Genomic DNA, 22,561 nt, shown 5'->3' with positions numbered 1-22,561 from the left:
GCATTGGAAAATTTAAAGATGCACACTAACATCATTGGAGAAAAGAAGGACCAGCGAGAAAGAACTTTAAAAATGGGAAAACATTAAGTATGGAGATATGGGGTTCTACTGTAAATTTTTTTAAATGGAAATAGTACACATCTCTTCTTTCCTTGCCATCATCCCTTACATCTGTAAAAAATGATTAGTATTTTTTTATTGCATAAATTACTAATATGTTTTATGGTATTTCTCTTCTAAAAGTGTCAAGTCATCAGACCTGTCATTTGTAAGGTCAGAAGGGGTGAATTGCCCCCTACTTTGAAAAAATGTACAAAATGTCTGATTATGACAAACGTTTTAGATAAATTTAGCTTTTATGTGCTTTTAATAAATATTCTATATATAAGTTATATTATAGTTATAATAACTAGAAAATCGCCCGTCACGGTATGACGGGTGAAAATTGCTTCTACATTTGTATGAAGCAATCGCCTGTTTGGTGATGTTTTGATAGTTGAAATTTTAACCCTAACGCCAGTGGATGAACCCTAAACTCCAGTAGATGGCTTTCATTGTTGACCATATTTTCGTTTCTTCATTCCCCTGAAATGACACAGTCTTACCAGTAAAACAGTTAAATTACCGGATCCAGTTCAGCCATGTCACCATAAAGCAGGATTCGTGATTTTTTTGATTGAAAAATTTTTGGATTCAAATTGGATTTTTTGATTTAAATCAGATTTTTTAAAAATCTTCAAAAATTTGTGGGTGTTAATTACTTTACATTTATTAACTTAATATGTTTCATACCAGGGGCGGCAAATAGAGGGGTCAAGAGGGGGCGGTCGCACCCCCAATTTTTTTGAGAGGAATGATAAAAAATGAGCAAATTCAATTTACGTAAATCGCAAATCAATGTTCATGAAAAAATAATCTTGCTGGTTCTCTGTAATGGTTGATGAAACTCGACACATTTCCAGACATAAGCAAGTGTTTTACGTTTTTGAATGATTTATTTGAAATTCATCAAATCTTTACTGGCCTTTTCAGAACAGAAAAAACTGTTGAAGAATCACGGTTAATTTTAACTGAAGACATAATTTCCTCATTTAGGCTAAATATTTCATTCTTGTGTGCTCTGCAGGGTTCGTACGGGTCATGGAAATCCTGGAAAGTCATGGAAAAAAAATAAACAAATTTCAGACCTGGAAAAGTCATGAAAATTAATATTTTCATTAAAAGTCATGGAAATTTATTCCAATTCATGGAAAAATGTCTTGGGTAGTAAGAAAATAACAATAGCTAAATGAGCGCTAGAAATATTGAGTGATTTAGTAATATTGCATGTAAATTGAACAATCTCAAAAACAAATCCGAGTTTCGGAATCCAATTTCATCCGCTTCTGTAACAGCCGCTCGCCTATTTTCGTAATGTGATTTTACTACTGAGGCATCACTAGTTTTGAATTCACCATCATTTTCAGCACTTCTTATATTTTATATTCTGTAGTAGTAGACATGCACGTTCTTGATTTTGCCACGCCCCCTGAAAAAGTGCAATTAAATTGCATCCGAGTTCGTTTCAACTACTTGTAAAAATTCATTAATAATTTCATCAGAGTTTGTCTTAATATGTTGAAGGCTTTAGAAATTGAAGACTTTAGTCAGGCAATAGAACATGAAAATAAGGGAATTATAATATTCTAAAATAGTGATGCCCAACATACGGCTCGCAAAATTGATTATTGTGGCGAGCTGAAATATCTGGTTAAAAAAATGAATTTACTGAAAAATGTGGCTTTACTTTTATGAACAAATATACGGTCAAGTTACATGGGTGATTTGTGCACTTTTGACACCAAAGGGCGATGTTTTTATGAAGTGAATTTATTATTGGAAACTTAGTAATAATGACTCATTCAATTTTTGTCCCATTATTACTATTCTGTCTTATTTATTAAATATTTATTAGACATTTAAACATCAGTGTATTACATTTCACTATATTTTTACTTTACTTGGATTTATATGCTAAATACAAACAAGAATAATTTATTACTTTCTGCAATGTGCACTGATATTTTTTAATTCACAAGTAAGTGCTCCAATGAGGTAGTGGCATTCAGGTAAAAGATTTTCTAAAGTTTATTTCCGAAAATTGGCAAGTTTTACATTAAATGGCACTATTCTCTTCGTGTAGTAAGGTCATGAAAATTTTTATGAAGTCATGAAAAAGTCTTGGGAAAGTCATGGAATTTTTTTATTGAAATTCAGTATGAACCCTGGCTCTGTAACTATGGTTATGTGAGGCCCGTGCAGTGTTGTAGCTGCATGGTTTTTACAAGAAAATGCCTTGATATTTTACGTTCATTGTTACAGTCATATTTTAAGTGTGTTTAATTAAGTAATATTCGTTACTTTCTTCTGCTAAAAACACATTTCAACTACTCAATGCATAGTATGCTTTCATAGATACTTCTTAAAAATACATACTATTTTTGAAAAAATATTTCACATCAACAAATATCTTTTCTGGGGGCACTTTTACTATGCAATCACGGAGTGACACAAAGGGTCTTCAAGAGACAACACAAGATGGTCTTTTAAACCATAAAAACCCTTCTGGATAATTTTAAAGCTGTGATTTTGGAAAGCAAATCTTTCAATAGTTAAAAAGCTAATGTCCTTTAACATGTCATCGTTTGAATTTTTATTTGATTTGTTTGTATTGAGGAGAGTTTTGAACAATGCTTTCTTCAACCAACTAACCTTAATTTTTGGATTGTTCAAGCTTCAGTTCGAGCTACAATTGAAACTATTAATAAATTTCGCATAGATGTATATTTCAACCAAGTGTGAATCTTTCCAAAAAAGTTCTTACTCCAAGACAATTTTAAAAAGGCACAAAGAATATTCAAAGGAATTTAGAAGAGGTGACCAAAATGCACATAATGATGTAAAGTCGAACATTGATTTAACATATAGTAAAAAAGAACGGATTCAGTTTCTAATGAAATTAACACAAGATTTGATGATAAATATTTTCCTTGTATTGTTATCTCTATATTCCTGTACTGTTGGCTCTATATTATCTGGATTAGATATTGAAAACAAAAAATAGAATGTTTCCATTATGAGTAAAATTTATAGCATGAAGCAAAAAGAATTGTTTAGAGACTAGACTATTCAATGGTGAAAATAAAGATCATTACAGTTTTTAAAGTTACCTGGGTGATTTTAAAGCGCAAGATGTGAAAGGTGTGTTTTCATAGGTAACTTAGTTATTTCAATTATTTTTCAATTATTCCAATCAGTTCATCTAGTAGAGAAAATTCATTTTTGTGTCTCAGGAGGTTAGAGAATTATTTTCGAAGCTCAATGGAAAAAAAAAATACTGAAAAAAGAGCATGACACTGGGCAGTGCTGGATTAGGAACAAGATTTTCAGTTCTGTATTTTAAAAATCAAGCATTAAAACTTTATTAAAAGATGAAAACTGTAGTATCAAGATACTTTGCATGATAACATTGTATTATAAAATGAATTACAAATTTTGTCACAAAAATTTAAATTGCTTTTGAACACTAATTTTTATTAATTCTAAACCCATATCATGATTACTTGCTGTTAGCCAATATGTGTTATGTTTCATACTGAGGTATTATTCATGTTTAAGAAATCCGACCCCCCAAATGAAATGCTGAAATGCTGCCCCTGTTTCATACTATAGATGAAAAGGCAATTTTTTAACTATTTTCATCTCATGGCAATAGCTTTTTTTTTAAATAATAGTTTATGTAAACCAGTTTCAACACAAATGCATGATTCAAATTAAATTTAATGTCCCCCCTCCCCCAGCTACAACCACCAATCCTTCAACTATAATTCTAGGAAACAGTAGTACCACTATTTCCTAGAATTATAATTTTCATACCTTTTACAAAGAAAAGATTCGTAAAATTTGGCAGTTTTCTATGTTTATCAGCTTAGAGTCATAACAAAAGTTCTGAAATTGATTCAATTGGCGATGAAAAAAAAAAAAAAAGCTAATAAAGCAATCTGAACTAATGAATCCATTCAGCTTACTTTTAAAAAGAGGAAAAGTACTTTAAATATTAAAAATTAATTTTTTAAAGATTTATCAATATGTTATATTGTTTAGATAAGATTTGATTTTGTTTTACGCTTTGCTAAAAGATAAGGTTTCCATCATCATTTACATTTTTAGTGCAATAAACCGGGGTTACTTTAGACTGACGGGGCAACTTTATAAAAACCTGTTTTTTATTTTTGAACCGTTCTGGGGGGCTTAATTTTACAATTGGCGACCCCCTGGTGGTCTCAGGGTTTCAAGAATCACTTTTTAGAGTGCGCTGACATCGCCAATTTAGTAACTCCGTAAGTATAAAGTTACCCCGGTTTACGGTGTAAAATAATGTGTTGAACAAATACTTTTCTTGGCTATAACATATTTGTCATGGTGTATCAGAAAAATTGCAAATTTTTATTTTGTTCTGATGTTCTGAACAACTAATTTTGGAGTAAAAGCAATATTGAAAGAGTTTAAAAACCTGTTTTACACACAGAAAAAAGAATCTATGTAGTTTTGCCAGTTGGAGTTAAGATTGCATAATGGGGCATTCCAAGGTATTTTTGACATTTATGTAGAGTCCGTAACGTGACCTTTTTTGCCATAACTTTTTAATTTACTGTTTGATTAGCATATTATTTTATTTTGATCTTTACCAATCAACACACCAGCTCAAATTAAAATAATTTGCAAATCAAACGGTAAATTAAAAAGTTATGGCAAAAAAAGTTAACGTTACGGACTCTACATAATGTCAAAAATACCTTGGAATGCCCCTAATGCAGTATTATTAAATTTAGAGCCACACATTCTAAAAATGCAATATTAATTTATAAAAATAAAATCAACTGATTTTAATCAATGATTTTGTTTAAAAAAATCACTTGATTTAAATCAATCTGATTTAAATCAACGAACCCTGCCATAAAGCCTTTCCTGCATGTTAAACATTACCCAAAAACATATTATCAAATTATCATGCCGTGTCGCAAGTTTCATTGTTGATGAGGTCAGTAGTGTTACTCAAACATTGGCTATTATATATATGAGGATAATCACCACAAAAGATGATGATATGACATCCAATGTTTAGATATATTTTCTAGCAGAATTAATTTATTTGTGTGAATGTGTGATAATTTAACAACACTAAAGTCATTAATTCAATTGCAGGAAATATCATGTGGTACAATGATTATGGATCACCAATCGTTGGTCTGTATTTACTAGAAAGGGAAGGATTACGAAGTCTTCCATTTCATAGCATGTCTTTAGAAACGTTAGAGCATATCACTCATGCTCAAGCTTCAACTCATTGGGAACATGTTTTCTCAAAGTATAGTGAAGGATCACTTATGTGAGTAGTTTTTAAAATTGTTTGAAACATTTTAAAGTAAAATTAAAAATTCTGACATTTTGGTTAAGTGAATTTTAGTGCATCAATTCGCTGAAATAAAATAATTTTTAGGCCTTAGCATTAGCTGAGCATTTTGACAATGTTTCAGAGAAGGCATTAGGACAGTCAAAGTTTTCTTTACCGGGTGGTTGTCATAGCAAGCCCAAATGTCTTCTTGGGGATACAGGGTCATTACACCCAAGAATTTATTATTAAGGGATTGTTCATTGCAGCTCTTACATGTAGAAATAGAATTTCTTTAAACTGCTGATCTATAAATTGAATTTCTCTAATCCCTCAACTTTTCAGAAGTAAACAGTAAGTCCATTATGAATGTTCCAGAATTCAATAGCAAATTAAATTTGGAATAGTTTTCCTTCTTTGTACCCTCGTTCAAAGTATTTAAATGAAAAACAATATTCTTAATTTAAACGAGCTGATGTGTGTGCATCACATGATTTCCTTTTACTCCAATTTAATGTCATTTCCCCATTATTGGCAATTTTAATGTGATTCAAAAGTTTACTCTCTAAATATCACCAACAGTGGCCAATTTGAAACCAAATTAAAAAAAAAAAAACATCGCCAAATTTGTCTCCAAGTTGGCGACAAAACTTGGCGACCAAAAAACTGGCGATACATTGCCAAGTGTCCGCCAAATTATAACACCACTTGAGTTTACATCAAAATTAACAATGATTTCCCCCCAAAAAGGGACTAAAGACCCCTTTAGAAACACCCAAATGCAACCAAAAGGGGAGGTGCACAACTAGACCCCACTTGGAGCCTACGTACCAAATTTCAACATTCTAGGACATACCGTTCTTGAGTTATGCGACATACATATGCACATACGTACATACAGACATCACGAGAAAACTCGTAATTAACTCAGGAATCGTCAAAATGGATATTTTGCGTGCCTATACGTTCTTAGGCACTTATCCACGTGTGGTCGAGTCGAAAAAAACACTCAACATTTATTTGGGAGTGAGCAAAATGGAAATTAAGGTCGATTTTTGAGTAAACATTTTTTCGCAAATAAAATACTTCCTTTTTTGTAAACGGAAGTAAAAATAGTAGTACCAGATTGTCTTTGAAAATGTAGCAACTATGTCAACCATGAATGCAGCCAAAGTGTAGTACTTTAATACATTTTTAAGCACATTTTCTTATGAACGATAATTTAATCATATACTTTGAGCTTTAATACTCATTACAGTCATCACTGTTTCTAATGCACAAATATATTATATTTTGAATATATTTTTTTTAATTTGAAATGGATCAATCAAATTAACACCATAACTTTAAAAACACAAAACCTCTGGTCCCAAAGTGGGCATTATAATTAGTCTTCCAGTCTACTGCATGAGCATACTAGGATTGGCTATGTCACTAATTTTCATCACTTTGCTGTGCCCCTCAAAGAGGTCTCTGAAGTTTTTCATCAAATAGTTGCGGAATAATTTTCAACAAAATTGAGCTATCACAAAAAATGTGTTGCTACTGTCTCTTGTTTGCAATGGTCAGCTTCTCATATTTTAGCACTTTCTACCCCAAGAGCAAGTATTTTGTTCTTTCTTTATATTTTCTGTAAATAAATTTTTTGTTGCAGTGTCTAAAAGCAAATAATATGGGTATATTCTTACGCAAGTATAATATAAATCCTAAGTATTTTGCCAGATGTTTCAGGTTTATGGAATACATTATGCCTAGCTACTAAGGTACTCTACTATGGTATCTAGAACTTTGTAATAAAAGTCTGAAAATCAAATTTTGTATTTTTAGTTACATTTTGAAATATTATTGGAAATCTTGCACAGAAAGGGATGTTTATAGGCTATTGGCAAACTCTTTCTCAAACTGAATTTCATTTAACACAGTCCCCTTATGTAGCATGATTTTATAAAATTTGTTTTGAGCATTTTCATTTTTACTAATATGTAATATTATGTACTTAATTTATTGCTCCATTACAGAAATACATTATATATAGGGGAACATATGCATGGTTTATATGCAATAACATCGCTAGTTGATGAGAAGCAATCTATTATTCCTGTAAGTACAAATGAATGTAGATATTGAAATGCAGTGAAACCTGTGTATAACAATGCTGTCTAAAATAATCAAACTGTCTGTAACAATAACCTGTCAATAACAATATTTTTTTTTAGTCCCAACAGTGTTGTTGTAGACAGATTTCACTGTATTGTGAAGTAATTTGTAATATAAATTTCAAATAGCTAGTTTAAAATAGTAGTGCAGTGCCATACCATTTTTGAGGTTCTATTTGTAAATAAATAAATACAAATTTATTGCTTTTGCAACACTGATTAGTAAAATATTTAAAAGGTTGAAGGCCTTTAATGTTGACTGTTTTCTATTGAATTTGCTTGTGGTTTAAAAAATATTTTTCCAATATAATCTCCCACTCTTACATTAATTCTTTTATATGTCTCTCACATCCATATGTTGATTTTCAAGATTCCCAAACCAGAGTATACAATAAAAATGATTGTAGTTTAACTCTCTTTTTATGCCCTATCCATTCAATAAAATCTCACTTATGGGTAAAAAACTCACTCTTGGTAAAATAAATTTTGCAAATTTTTTTTCTCATATTCTTTTTAAAACTTATCTTTTTCAAAAATAATGTCAAGCATAATATCAATGTACTTTCTTAAAAGCCTGAATATTTGAATAAGATTGGAAACTTTAAAAAGTTTGAAAAAGGTTACCAATCTTCACTTTCAATCTACTTCAAAAAAAAAAAAAAAATCTGTGAATTTTGTGTAAATTTTATTTATTTTTGACTTTTTCCTTTCAATATCATACATCACTAACAAGTTAGTACATTGAAATGAAACTGTTATGATTTCTTCATTTATTTCCTGGTATTTTTTAAAAACTTTTGAACTAAATTTAATGATAAATAAAATTGAATTTCATTAATAGTTTTTCTCAGTTATGACTTTTAATTCAGATTATTGTATCTTTTATTCCATTTCTAGATGGAATGTTACTTATTTAGTTTACTCAGCAATAAGTTCTCTAGAACTTACTGTGATTTTTTTTTTTTTCAGATTCAGAAGCAAAAACCTTTGCTCTTGGAAGGGCCCAATAATACTGCTGTTAATCCATTAAAGTTAGAAAAAAATGCATCTGAACATTCTACGGAGCCATTGCAAGCGCCACATGTTGAAAACAAAGATATTGTGATTGGTACAAACACAAAAAAATACTTAAAAATTAATCATTGTATGAATATATGTTGAATTTTTGGACACGAATTTGCTTAAAAATTAATGATTGTATAAATATACATTGTAACTTCGATTTAATCTATAACCAGTTTAACAATTTCCTCAGTTTAATGATGAATTTCACTGATCCAGACCCCCCCCCCTTTTTTTTAAGGCCGCACCTCATATTAAGATAAATATGGCCAGAATACATGTAAAATTATAAAGATTTGATTTTTTTTTCTGGATTACATGGGAAAGCACGGAAAAAGGAAAAAACTTATAAACCAAGAATTGGTTATCATTACCACATGCTTATTTTATCAATACCAAATTTCCATCTGTCTTTTAAGAAACAGTTTCTGACCATTTAACTCCAAATTTGCAACAATTAGTCTTAACACCAAATGAAGATTATAGGTTGCATTTAAAATTACCAGGCAATAGTTTTCGATTCCTAACATTGAACATAACAATCGGCCACATAGATCAGATTGGGGACCACGGTTTTATAGGACGTCAATCATTCATTGAAGATATTATGAAATTGTTGTGAAAACTTAATTATCTGTTAAACACGATTCATCAGATTAATGATTTTGGGATTCTTTTTTTAAAAATTTGCTCCACACCAAGATATAATTGCTGTTTATTAAATACCAGAAAATCACCCGCCATGATATGACGGGTGAAAACTGCTTCTACATGTGAACAAAGCAATTGCCTGTGTGGTGATATTTTGATAGCTGAAATTTTAACCCTAATTCCAGTGGATTAACCCTAAACTCCAGTAGATAACGTTCATTATTGACCACTTTTTCATTTCTCCATTCTCCTTAATTACAGTCATACCAGTAAAACAGTTAACTTGCCGGATCCAGTTGAGCTTTGTCAAAATAAAGCATTTCCCCGCATGGCAAACATTGCCAAAGAATGCTATCAAACTATAAATAACTCACTGAATTTTTTATGCTTCAACAATGAAATAATGTTGCCACACATGCTATGGCGCGCGTTTCATTGTTGGTGACATCAGAAGTGTTATTCGATCAGTGAAAATGCTATTATATATATGATAACAATTTATTAATGTTAAGTGAATAATTTTTTTAATTGAGATTATATTTTTAAGTAATTTACTTTTTACTTTGCAGGACACTATGCTATTCCAGAATCAATGAAAATGCAATTATATATATATATATATATGAGGATAACAATTTATTAATGTTAAGTGAAAAATATTTTAATTGAGATTATATTTTAAAGTAATTTACTTTTTACTTTGCAGGACACTATGCTATTCCAGAATATGCTAACCCGGTATTTTCTCCTTTGCTCCAAATTGCTGCGACAGCCGACACAGACGCAAACAAAGGCTTGAGTTCTTCTTATCCTACTACTGGAAAAAATATTATGCAGTGCTTTTCAGAAGATCGAAATGCCACAATGCCAGAATTTTGCAATATAAGTTATAATTTTCTTCTGCCATATTTTGCACAAAATCTTTGGAATAAATCAAAGCATTATTCATCTATTTCTGTTCAAACTTCTGATAATTTAGAAGAAAAAAGCTATTTTATGGCAATGTTTATGGCGCTGCTTTTGACCCTTTTGGGAATTTTATCTGGCTTAGTGATGTTTTATTATCGGCAAGTAAGTATTAGCAAAAAAATTTTTTCCTAGCTTTTTCTTGTGTATGTGAAAAAATGAATTCATTTGTACACTGCAAGTTAAAATATGTTTTAATTGCTTAGTAACTTTTATCAAATCTGATAATGTAATACAAAGCCAAACCTCTCACTGCGCTTTTAATGTACAATTGCAATAATTTTTTATTTTAATCAAAAGGCAGAGAAATGCATAGAATTTCAAAAAACTTGACTAATGTAATACAATTCGCTGTAAGCAGGGGAAAAGGGGGCACATGTGATCATGGTATGTTTTACAAGGATAACGTCAAGCAAAAAATCTCAAAAAATTCCCAAGTAATGGCAGTACCAGCCCTACTATTTAACCAAACTTTCATAGCAAGGAGCCAGTTTATGTTCCTGTGGTGACAGCTTCTTTGTTTTAGCTGATGCTGATGTATTTTTATCACTGTCTTCTTCTTATAAAAATATATTTTAAAGTAATTAATATATATAACTAACTAATAAGCCAAATTTAATTATTGAAAGTGATTATAAGAACATTCACATAACTTACCGCCAATGTTTAAATTTTGTAATTAAATTTAAAATTCTTTATTTTTGAAAATTAGTTCTAAGGTAGATGCCGGGGCACTTGTGAACACAACATGTAGGGGCAGATGTGAACAGCTCCCTTATCCTCTCCGCAAATATAAATATTAGTGTAGGCTTATTATAAGTGTTAAAAGAGATGTAGAGATTTATAATTATTTTTTGGTTCTATCAGTTTGTAAATTTATTGTTAATTATTATTACATAATTGCTAATTATTTATTTATTTTTTTTTAAATTTGTTAATTATTAAATATTTGGTTAAAAATTTAGTGGTAAATAATATTGGCGCGGAAAATCAAGACAAAATATTTGTCTTGAACTAAAAACTGAAATTTAGAAAATTTTTAAAATTCATCATCATGTCCTGTATGAAACTTAAACGTACTATATAACAAGAATTTACATAATAAAATAGTGTCTGTATTGTTAAGTAGTCATATAAAAATTTTCTTGTCGATCTATTGATTAGAACATGCTATGAGAACTTTAAAATTTGAGAGTGAGCAGAGTTCTGTAATTCAGAAAAAAAATTTTTTCTTAATATCAGCTACTGGGCAATTCAAACTGACACAGTATAAGTTACAAACTCTTGAATATAATTGGTGTATACTTTAGGGTTGGTCAAAAATTTTTTTTTTCAAAACGTTAAGGGGCGGGGATTAAAAAGGTGCCAAATGGTCTCAAACTAACATGTGTGAAATTTTATTCCATTCTGATAAGTCTTTTTGCCTCCGGATTGAGTTTGAAGTTTGGATTTCCTTACCCAAGCAGGATACGTTCCATGTACGATGGCAATAATAATAAATGTTATTTTGTTTACTGAAGCAAGTGATAAAACTTTCAATTTACACCTGGTTTAAATTCACACTCACCATTTTAAGTGTCAGTATTGCTGAAATATGTGAATTTGGTCATACGCTCCCTGCCTACTGTGCAACTTAAATGAGTAAGAGATGCTAAAAATCTACCTCTTGAAATGCAGCAGCAGTCTTTTGAAATCCAAACCGAAAATAACTAAGAAAATAATCAGAATCATTTCACCAAGCTAGTAAATTTCTATTTGACACTTTATCCTGCAAATAAAAAGATATTAACGACTACATTTGTCTGGACAAAAAAAAAAAAAAAAAAAAAGCATGAGAGAGGAAGAGAAATTGCAGCTTCAGCCTCAAGAAGAAAGTGAAGATAGTTTTAGTATCATTACTTCATCGCATATCTTCTATCGGATACGGACAGTGAGGATGAATTCAAGGGACTTTTGCTAGCTTCAAACTTCAAATGCTTATATCGATAAATTTACTACAACAAGCTATACAGTGGACTTGAATTTGTTTTCACGGACATGTGATAGATATGAAATATCCGACAGGGCTGGAGTAGCTATTGCTTTAGCTGTACTTTACTCCACCACTTCAGAAATTATTGAGAAAAACATGCCTTGTCAGAAGCGCAAAATAGCATGAAAATCTGCCCTGGCAAAACCCAAAGCCTAACAAAATGTCTCATTTTCTATGGCTAACTCGTGCTAATCGAATTCTACGTTTTGTGTTTTTCAGTGGAATCTCCTTCTGAAAATTAATAATCTTGCAATATAAGTCATAGTTTATGCTCCAACCTGGTTTGCTATCAAAAGTTACCCTTTATGTGCAGATTGACTCGGCAGTTGTTCAAAATCACTGCAACTAGATATTTATCTACTGAGTTGAAGTGCAAAATAGATCCTGCAATCCAAAGAAACGGTGTTTTCGCATGTCCTGAAACTTACTTTACTACAATGCTGACAGACTTGGAACAGCACATCCGTGCATTGGCAGACTGTTGGATTTTAGAATCTCGTAGTGTTCAGCAAAATAGACTCCCAAAAGACAAATTTTTCACATTCTTATTGTTAAGTTTGATGCAGAATCTTACATTGATCTCAATGACCGGAAAAATGTGTCTGACCCACCTATACTGAATTCAATCTCTGAAGAAGATATTCAACTGTTTGTTTTAGGCAAAAAAGAACTGTTTACTATGCCTGCTATTCCATGCACACAGGCTGTTGAAAAGCAGGGGTGCCCACCATGGCGCAGACTGCAGTATTAAAATTTTTAAGAGGGTTGATTTTACAGATTTTTGTTTGGGGGGGGGAGGAGTGGCTCTTGCCCTGGGGGGTACTTTCCAGCATGTGGCGGGGGGGGGGGGGGGAGGGGTATTCCATCACCCTATGAGGATAGGCACCCCTGTGGAAGGGCAGTTAAAATTGACGTAAGTTTTAACTACATTGTGCAAAAAGAGAAGCTTTAAAAAAGAAGCAACTGGAGTCCCGGAAACTTATGCCAAAACTAAATAGTAAGGACTTTCAAACTATTTTAAGATTAATATTTTTAATTTTGAAAATTAATGATTATCATAAAGGTTTTTGTAAATAAATGATTAATACTTGGACAACCTTAAGTTTTTTTTTTGTAATTTTCTTTTTTAGTTTTTTTTTTTATGAAAATAAACTTTTTCCTTAAATACGGGTTTTTCAAACTCAATCCGGAGGTAAAAAATGAACTCCTAATTGAATGAAATTTTATAAATAACCTTAAAACGTCATTTGGCACCTTTTTTTTTGCTCTGCTCGATGGAAATCGAAAACTTTTTACCATAGAACGACTACCCACACTAATATACATTCTTCATTATAACAAGTTTTTCATTGAAATATGAGGCTCGTCCTTCATATTTCAATTGTGTTCACATGTACCCCAAGCTTGTTCACATCTGCCCCCCAAAAGAGGCACATATGAACGATTGAAGACATTTTTAAAAAATTTCATAAAGTCTAGAAATAATTTTTAAAAATCTGAAAAAATTCCATGGCACAAAAAAAAGACTGTTCAATCATGGGGACCTTTTTCTGTGAGAAATTGAAAATATTTTCTGAGGAATTAAGAAATGAAAAAAAAAAAATAATGTGCACATGTGCTCAATTTTCCCCTATATAGCTAGCATTTATAGCTGCAAAACATAATCATTCATTGCTAAATTCTGAAGCACTAGTTGTCTTATCAAAATATATTAATTTATTAGAAAGATTTTAAAGGAAGACTATGAGGTAAATAACTGGTATTCAGGGTTTATAATGCAATCAGAGGCGTACCTAGCATGGGTGACACCCGGGGCGGTAATTTGTGGTGACATCCCCACCCAGGAAAATCTTCAAATTTTTAGTCTTAAAAATGCATTTTAGCTGGATAATTTTCAAGAACTTGCGATTCCACCTTGGGTGTCTCCTCCCAGACAGGTTACACCCAGGGCAGACCACCCCCTGCCCCCCATAGCGACGCCACTGATGTAACCCCTCCCCTTTTCCTGCCTGGCTTGAAAAGTTTAATGTGAACAGTCTCGACGTGATTGTAAGCATTTATAATGGTTAACAGCAAACAACTTTTATCCCCAAAGGGGTTCCAGTTTTAAGACAATACTTGACTCTCATTGGGGATGATAAATTGATTAGGAGGAACCTAGTTAAGCTCGGAACATACTGCTGGTCATCACTTTTGTAGTTGTGTTTGTCATTATTTTTTAAATTTGCATAATACATAAATTAAACAGGCTCTGGGCCCAGCTAGACTGGTCCTAGTCAATTCACAATCCCCAGTGAAGATCAATGGCCCTCTTAAAACTGTCTACTCCTTTGCTCATTACCACCTCTTCCGGTAAGCTGTTCCAAGGTTCCACTACCCTGCTAAAATAATAATTTTTCCTAATATCCATGTTAGCCTGAGATTTAAATAGCTTAAAACAATGACCCCTTGTCCTGTTTTCAGTGCTAAACTTTAGCCCCGTAACATCTTTCGTTTTAATAAATTTAAACAGCTGAATCATGTCCCCTCGGTCTCTTCTTTGCTCAAGACTGTACATTTTTAGCCTTCTAAGCCTGGAATCATAATCTAAGTGGGAACGTCCACTTATTAGCCTTGTAGCCAGCCTTTGAACCCTTTCCAATACATTAATGTCTTTCTTAAGATAAGGAGACCAAAACTGAACAGCATACTCCAAATCGGGTCTTACCAAACTTCTATATGAGGGCAGAAGAACTTCTTTAGATTTGCTTGAAATAGATCTATTGGTAAACCCAAGCATCTTATTGCCTTTGTTGCTAGCAATGCTGCAGTGTTGGCTAAACTTTACATGCAGTACCTTATCGAAAGCTTTTTGAAAATCAATGTAAACAACATCTACAGACTTCTTATTGTCCAAAGCCATGGTAACTTTGTCATAGAAATGTAATAAATTAGTTGCATAAGATTTACCTTTCCTGAAACCGTACTGAAAACTAGTTAATAGATTATTAGTCTCTAGAAAACTTACTATCTTAATTTTCATCAATGTTTCAAAAATTTTGCAAACCACCGAAGTTAGACTCACAGGTCTATAATTTCCCGCACTCCCTTTAGACCCTTTCTTGAAGAGCGGTGTAATGTTAGCCAGCTTCCAGTCATCTGGCACTGTCCCGGAATTATAAGAAGCATTGAAAATGTTTGCGATTACATCTGCTAATTCCTCTGCACATTCAACTAAAATCTTCGGATAAATATTATCTGACCCCGGAGCCTTAGTCTCTTTAATTTTTTTCAAATGAAGTAAAACGTCATCCCTGGAAAATACAAAGTCCTCAAACTGTACTATAGCTTGTGTCTTGTTGGTGTCAACTGTTGAGATACAGTTATCGTTAAAAACACTCGAAAAAAAGTTATTAAGAACATTAGCAATATCACTATCGTCCTGAATTAAAATTCCGTGCTTATCAACCAGTGGCCCAATATGACTATTTCGAACTTTCCCCGAATTAGCGTATGCAAAAAAACCTCTTGGGATTCCTGTTTATGTTATCTGCCAATCTTTGCTCCAACTCTCTTTTCTGAATCCGTACTAAGTACTTAAATTTACGCCTTGCCTTACAATATTGGAGCCTATCTGCACTGTGACCTGTTTCTCTAAACCTATGAAAAGCAGCTTGCTTGTAATTTAGAGCATCTTTAGTTTCCCTGGAGAACCACATTGGCCAAATAATAACCGCCTCATTTATTTAAACATCAGAGTTGAGTGTATTTTTTCTTGAAACATTTCTATCTCGGATGACAAATTTCTATAATCTGCATGTTATTATTATTTCTTTAAGAAACATTATATTAGGTTTTTATTTGTTTATTTATTCAATTATTTAAAAAAAAAATTTTTACTAAAGGAAGGTAAAATGTTTTCTAAATATATGTATCTTAATTCATATATATATATATATATATAAATTACAAAAGGAATGCATGGATATTATAATTGGTGCTGGCACTGATTTTATTTGTCTGTGGATGTGTGCATTTAATGTGTACATTTTCTTTTGAAGGCAAAAAGATCACAATCACCAGTGATTACAAACTTTACAGGTAATACTTAGTGAATATTTCTCCTTTAAAATCACATTTCATTTATTTATACACACACTCATTGTCACAAAACTTAGTGCAATATAAAGAGATTGCCAAAATATTTTTTGATAATTTATGTACAGTTGAACTTGGTTAATGTGAATCATCAAAAATCTATGAATTTGTTGGTATTAGCCATTATATGTGACAGCCATGAATAAGAGGAACTGTGAATAAATAAAGAATGCATACTTACATTTAAAATATTTACTTCTAGTTATTATAGCTAATAACCACATTGTAATCTAATTATCAGTAGATACAAAAAAATTTAACTCATTGCTTAAAGTTCAATGTTAGTACAAAAAATTTTAAAAAGGAAGTGGATGATCAGCAACTGCATGACATGTTGTAATCCATAATCATCTTCAGATGATTTTATCTCCAAACAAATTGAAATGTTTCCAGGAAACAAGTGTATTGGCTTTATTCTGTAAGCAAAATATTTAACATTTTCTTCTTGATACACAATGGAGCCTTCTACACACAAAAAAAGGAGTAATTTCTAAAAAGAAAATTACAGTATTCAACAACGAACATTTTCAGTGAAGAGGTCAGAAATTTCGATCGTCTTAGCCAAGACTTTCAATTTAATCCATTTATTATGCGTGAAAATTTTAATGTAATTTAATAGCAAACCAAAGGTTATGAACAAAATGTTTGCTTTATTCGTGATTTTGTATTAAATGTGGTCGTATAAAAAGAGTTCAACTGTATTTATTTGAACATAGATGTACCAAAAAATGACAAAATTAAGGAAGAATAATCACTAAGTGTTGAGAAGCTGGGAAATAAATACAATTTCAAATACTGTATTTGGCCATAACAAATCAATGCAGTTAGGTTTCTAATGGCTTCATGCATTTTTTTGTTCTTGAACTGCTGAACACATAAGCATTAAGCATGCATGTTATTTCTTAAAAACTGATTTTCAGCTTGTTATGAATGCTTCCAATTTTTTTTTTTTTTTTGAAATCATTTTTAGTGTATTCATAAAAATGTGAATTTTGAACTTTGCTTTGGGTGTTTTTGTACGTTTCCGGCTTTATTGTCTCTTTTCCTTGAAACTCCACTAAGGCTTTGATGTTAAAAACAGCAGGGACGGATACAGACTACCATTTCAGGGGAGGAGGGGTCATGCTAAAGAATCCCCCCCCCCTCCATAAACGTACCTACAGTTTTAAATTCGAAAAATTTCTAAAACTGCTTAAGCGTCAATAAAAAACAACAAGTCGTCCGGAAATAGGGCATAAAGGTTACAAATTAATTTCACAAGCTATAAAAAGTAGTATTTCAGATATTTGCTTTCAAAAATGAATAATGAATTGAAAGACAACTGAAATTGTTTTCACTTTATTCATAAAGTGCTTGAACACAATGTTGACGGATGCTATTATCGACGATTTAGGGGCTGGGGTGTCATGACCTCCATGACCCTCCCCTTGTATCCGCCACTGAGAAAGAAGCTGTGCATTTTTTTAGTATAGTTATATTATTTCTCTACCCACAGCTCATTTTTACAGTCCTTTTTATGAAAGACTATTTCTTAGTTCATTTTCTCCATCATAATCTCTGCTTTTTTCTCCCAGTTTAAAATTGTTGCCAAAAACAATGAAAAATAATAGTAATTATAAAGTTATCATACTTCCACTTTTTAATAGTTGCCAAAAAAAAAAGAATGAATTTTTATAAATTTAACAAATTCAAGGCAGAACTTAAGCAAGCATATATTTGTTGGCATTTTTAAAAGCTTTTTTTTTTCACTACACATGCTCAAAAGTGCTTTGAAATTCAAGCATACAAATCAGCAATGTTGAAAAAAGATTAAATGTAAGCTAATTTCTCTTTATGTGCAATACATTTATATTAAAATGAAAGGAAAAGCCAGTTTTTTTTTTTTTTTTCAGCGAAGGAAAAGTGTCAAATAAATTACAAAACTTAAAAACTTTAACATAAAATTTTTTTTTTATTTCTAACGACTATTTTTATAAGCTTGGTTTGCATTAAAATGTATGAAATAGAATAAATAAATGATTTCTTGATTACAACACCCCAAAATTAAATTGATCTTAATATCTGTATATTTATGTTAATTCTAAGGTAGCCAATAAATTAAAACTAAAAATTTGAGAGAAGAAATAGGCAGTATACAACTCTGGCTTTATTGGCTGCTCTAGACTTAACACAAACATAAAAATATTAAGATGAAGTTCAATTTTTGGTTGTTGCTATCAAGAAATCATACATTTATTTTATTTCATGCTTTTTAGTATGAACCAAGCTTCTAGAAATAGTCTTTAGATTGAAAAACTTTTTTTAGGTTTTATATGCAATACTATGATATACAATCATGTTACAAATTTGATCATTTGCATATGTGCTTACAAAAAACCTTAGGCACGGCTTTTGTACTGAACTTCTTTTTAATGCACTGATTATTATGGCAATGAGTTCATTTTTTTTTTAAAGAAAATGTATATGGAGTTTAATATTATGAAGAATTAATTCTTTCTTGGCAACTCATTTACTGCCATCCTCTTGTTATTAAAATTTGGAAAAAGTTCATACTAGTTCAGTATTTGAATTCATTAAATCAATTACTCTTCGGGATAAATATGTCTTGTCCTTAGTAATATGTATCTTTGTTTTCAGATTTTAAAGGAGGTACTTATCATATTGGCAAAATCTCTTTTGATCCCCTTGATATTCTTGGTCATGGGTGCTATGGCACTTTTGTTTACAGGTAAAATTTGTTTTCAAATTTAACCAACAAGGTTTGTGTTGTTAAAATTTCTGAAATTTTTTCCTTGTATAAAAGTAGGAAGTCAGGTCACGTTGAACTGCTTACCTGCTATTAATTTTTTGTCTCATCAATAAATTTAATGAGCAGTTTAATATTATGTCATAAGTTTTGTTAAACATTTCTCGTCATCCTACTTAAAAATAGTGAATTGATTAACGTTTTTTACATAAATTTTTTAACGGAACCTTATAAAGTGGAGTAACATGCCACATGCCCTATGTTCGTTGGTCCGCCTCATGGAGAGTGTTAGGCCGGATTACTCTTCTGCTACAATTTTAGTGATTAAAATTTCCATTTTTGGAGCTATCTTATTTTTTTTTTCTGTAGAATGAAAAGCATAAAATTTAAAGATCAATATACCATAAATTGATTTTAATTGATAAACCTTCTTTAGTAAAAAACTGCAATAAGTATTCACCACTAATGGCATTACTACACAATAATTTTTAAAGATCGAAAGAAAAAATAATTGTTCAATATTCATGAGAAAAATAACACATATTAAAGTTAGCAAAAGGTTGCATGTCTGGGAATATAAAGGTCTGTTACTTTCTGAATAGGCACTGGGTTTCGGAAGAAAAGGACTTATCTCACCTTTATGCAGCTGCATCAATATTTGCTTGATGTTCTCCATTGTGTGGTGGTGTGAAACAATTCCGAACAGAAAGGAATCCTGATAAACTAATGCCATATATTTCAAAGAAAAAGTATAATAAAATTGACATCTTTAAGTTACCTGCCTTCCCTTCAATATTTGAGTTAAACCGAACCATTGATTTGGTCACTCGTCTGGTCAGTGCTAATTCTGTATTAGCTACCAGTTTGTTTGGCACTCTTGGCTTCCTTAAGAGGTTTTCCACCTCCAGCTAAGTCACTCCTATGCCGGGCTAATGAGTGCTAATAAGCACGAAACTGCAGTCCTCGGCTGGAATTGACTGAGCTGGCAGTGTATTTCATGTATCTTTAAGTTAGTATATGTTCACTAGGAAAATCTTACCTTTTTCTTCTTTCAATCAATTTATTCGTTTCATTTTGCTTCTATGTTGACAAAATTTATGTTTAACCAAAGAACTTTATTACAGCATGTATTACATATTTATTCTTTGAAAACAATGGTCTTCAGAACATTAGAAGAATATTTGAAAATATATATAGTAAAAAAGTGATAAGAAATAAATCTTTTGGTAAGATTAATTTAGTATAATTTTTGTGAAAAAATTATGAAGTATACCTTGTATTTTGTAAAATAATTATTGAAGTATGCGTAACTGTTACTGAATTGAAATTACTGCTTTTGTATTCTAAAGATTAGCTGTTTTTTTCATATTTTTAGTGTTGATTCCTTAAATGGTTAATTTTTCTGTAACAGTGAATTAAATCTTAAAATATGAAAGAATTAATTAATAACAGGGCTCCCAAATGGTCCGCTTTTCCCGCCAAAGTCCGTTTTTTAGTATTAAGTCCGCTTTAGACCGCTTTTTAACATTTTGGTCCGATTAGTCCGCTTTTATATTGTTTTTACTTAAAAATCAGATTTTAAAAGTTTTTCATTACGTTAAAAGATACTGTACACCCAAACACGCGACCGCGGCACCTTAACCTGACTTTCCCGTACTATTTCGCTTCAGATTGATGTCATTACTCCTCCTACAACCGCTGCAGCATGGAAATCCATAAAAAAGATTTGGGGGAGGAGTTATGACGTCGAATCGCGGAGCAGGGTGCTACCGATATTTCTCGGAATTTCAGCCTCACGTTTGCAATAACGAATGAACTTTCCTGTCTCGGATCTCGATAACTCAAATATTCCTTTATCTCAAAGTTTTCATTGGATCCCAAGCTCTTGCGACTGTTGTGGAAACTTCCCATAACTCGGAACGTTTTAGCCGGTCCCTTGGGACTTAGAGTTGTCGCGCGTTGATTGTAATATGCGCGTTGATTGTGCGCGCTCTGCAATGGAACCACCCCTTTTGCAAATTAATTCGGGAGTAATCTCGTGGCGCATGCGCCATTTTTTTTTACAGGTGCATATGTTCGTAAATTTTACTCCCTTGTAAAACCTTGAAAACTTCCTGAAAAAAAAAAGTTTATTTGCCAAGTGCTTGAAAGTTTTGAAAAAGTATGAAAAGTTTCTTTATTGCTTGAATTCTTTCAAAAATCATTACAAGCAATCTAAAAATATTTCATCAGTGCAATTTCCTGAACATGGGTTCGATGTGATCGCGAAAAACTGCTTTCGTGTTTGAGGTTTCAATCCTTTTGCATCTTATAAATGTTTTGATGTTTTTTACAATCGGAAGTTATTTTGACATGAGCTACCTTAGATTAGCTTATTTTTCGTTTAATTTCAATAATTAACAAAGGAATTAGTTTGAAAGTCATGACAACATTGAACTTACTCGGACTTCGCGGAAAACTGCTTCTCGCGTTTGAAATTTCAATCCTTTTGCATCTTGTAAATATTTTAATGTTTTTGACAGTAGGAAGTTATTTTGACATATACTACTTTAGATTAGCTTATTTTTCGTTTTATTTCTATAATTAACGAAGGAATTAGTTTGGAAACCATGACAACATTAAACTTACTCGTACTTCGCCGAAAACTGCTTCTCGCGTTTGAAATTTCAATCCTTTTGCATCTTGTAAATATTTTGATGTTTTTGACAGCAGGAAGTTATTTTGACATATACTATACTTTAGATTAGCTTTTCTTTCGTTTAATTTCAATAATTAACGAAGGAATTAGTTTGGAAACCATGACAACATTGAACTTACTCGGACTTCGCGGAAAATGAGTTTTAGTGTTTGAAATTTCAATCTTTTTGCATCATGAAAATATTAAATTATTTTGCCCAATCGAATGTTATTTTCCCAAATGCTACCTTAGATTAGCATGTTTTATGTTTAATTTAGTAGAAAATAAATAAATTTTTTTTATGGGAAGTATACCAAAATTGAACTTGTTCGTGAAAATTTTCTTATCTGAGCTTTCAATCGTTTTGCATCTAATAAATATTTTTATATTATTGGCAATTTGAAGTTGTTTTGACATGCTACATTATATTAACTCGTTTTAATTTTTTTTAATAACTAAAAAATTAATATATATATTTTTTAAATTCAAATTTCTAGTTTTGCAAACTTAATTTTAATTATTATTAGCTTATTTTCGGTTATTTCTGTTTTTGTATAGGGGGGAGGGATATTAAATGTAAACAATTGAGTGCATAACATTTTAATTTTGTGTTTGTATTTAAAACAAAGTGGAATTATAAAATATTATAAAGTTGAATTCATGTACATCATGTCATTGTCATGATGCCTGCTAAAGAGGGGAA

At 31.4% G+C, this 22,561-nt stretch overlaps 1 protein-coding gene across 1 annotated transcript in view; it reads left to right on the top strand.

Annotated features, from left to right (window-relative positions):
- LOC129226919 (serine/threonine-protein kinase/endoribonuclease IRE1-like) overlaps positions 1 to 22,561 on the top strand; it is a 75,259-nt gene that overhangs the window by 34,666 nt on the left and 18,032 nt on the right. The window contains 9 exon segments of the mRNA XM_054861548.1: positions 5,245 to 5,428; positions 7,450 to 7,531; positions 8,557 to 8,695; positions 10,007 to 10,083; positions 11,787 to 11,858; positions 12,515 to 12,593; positions 12,865 to 13,001; positions 16,339 to 16,378; positions 19,073 to 19,163. Coding sequence (XP_054717523.1) covers positions 5,245 to 5,428; positions 7,450 to 7,531; positions 8,557 to 8,695; positions 10,007 to 10,083; positions 11,787 to 11,858; positions 12,515 to 12,593; positions 12,865 to 13,001; positions 16,339 to 16,378; positions 19,073 to 19,163 — 901 coding nt within the window.

The sequence above is a fragment of the Uloborus diversus genome, chromosome 7 (assembly GCF_026930045.1).
Source record: "Uloborus diversus isolate 005 chromosome 7, Udiv.v.3.1, whole genome shotgun sequence".
NCBI lineage: Eukaryota > Metazoa > Arthropoda > Arachnida > Araneae > Uloboridae > Uloborus > Uloborus diversus.
Note: the sequence above shows the minus strand (reverse complement) of the source record. Positions and strands in the feature narration are given on the sequence as shown.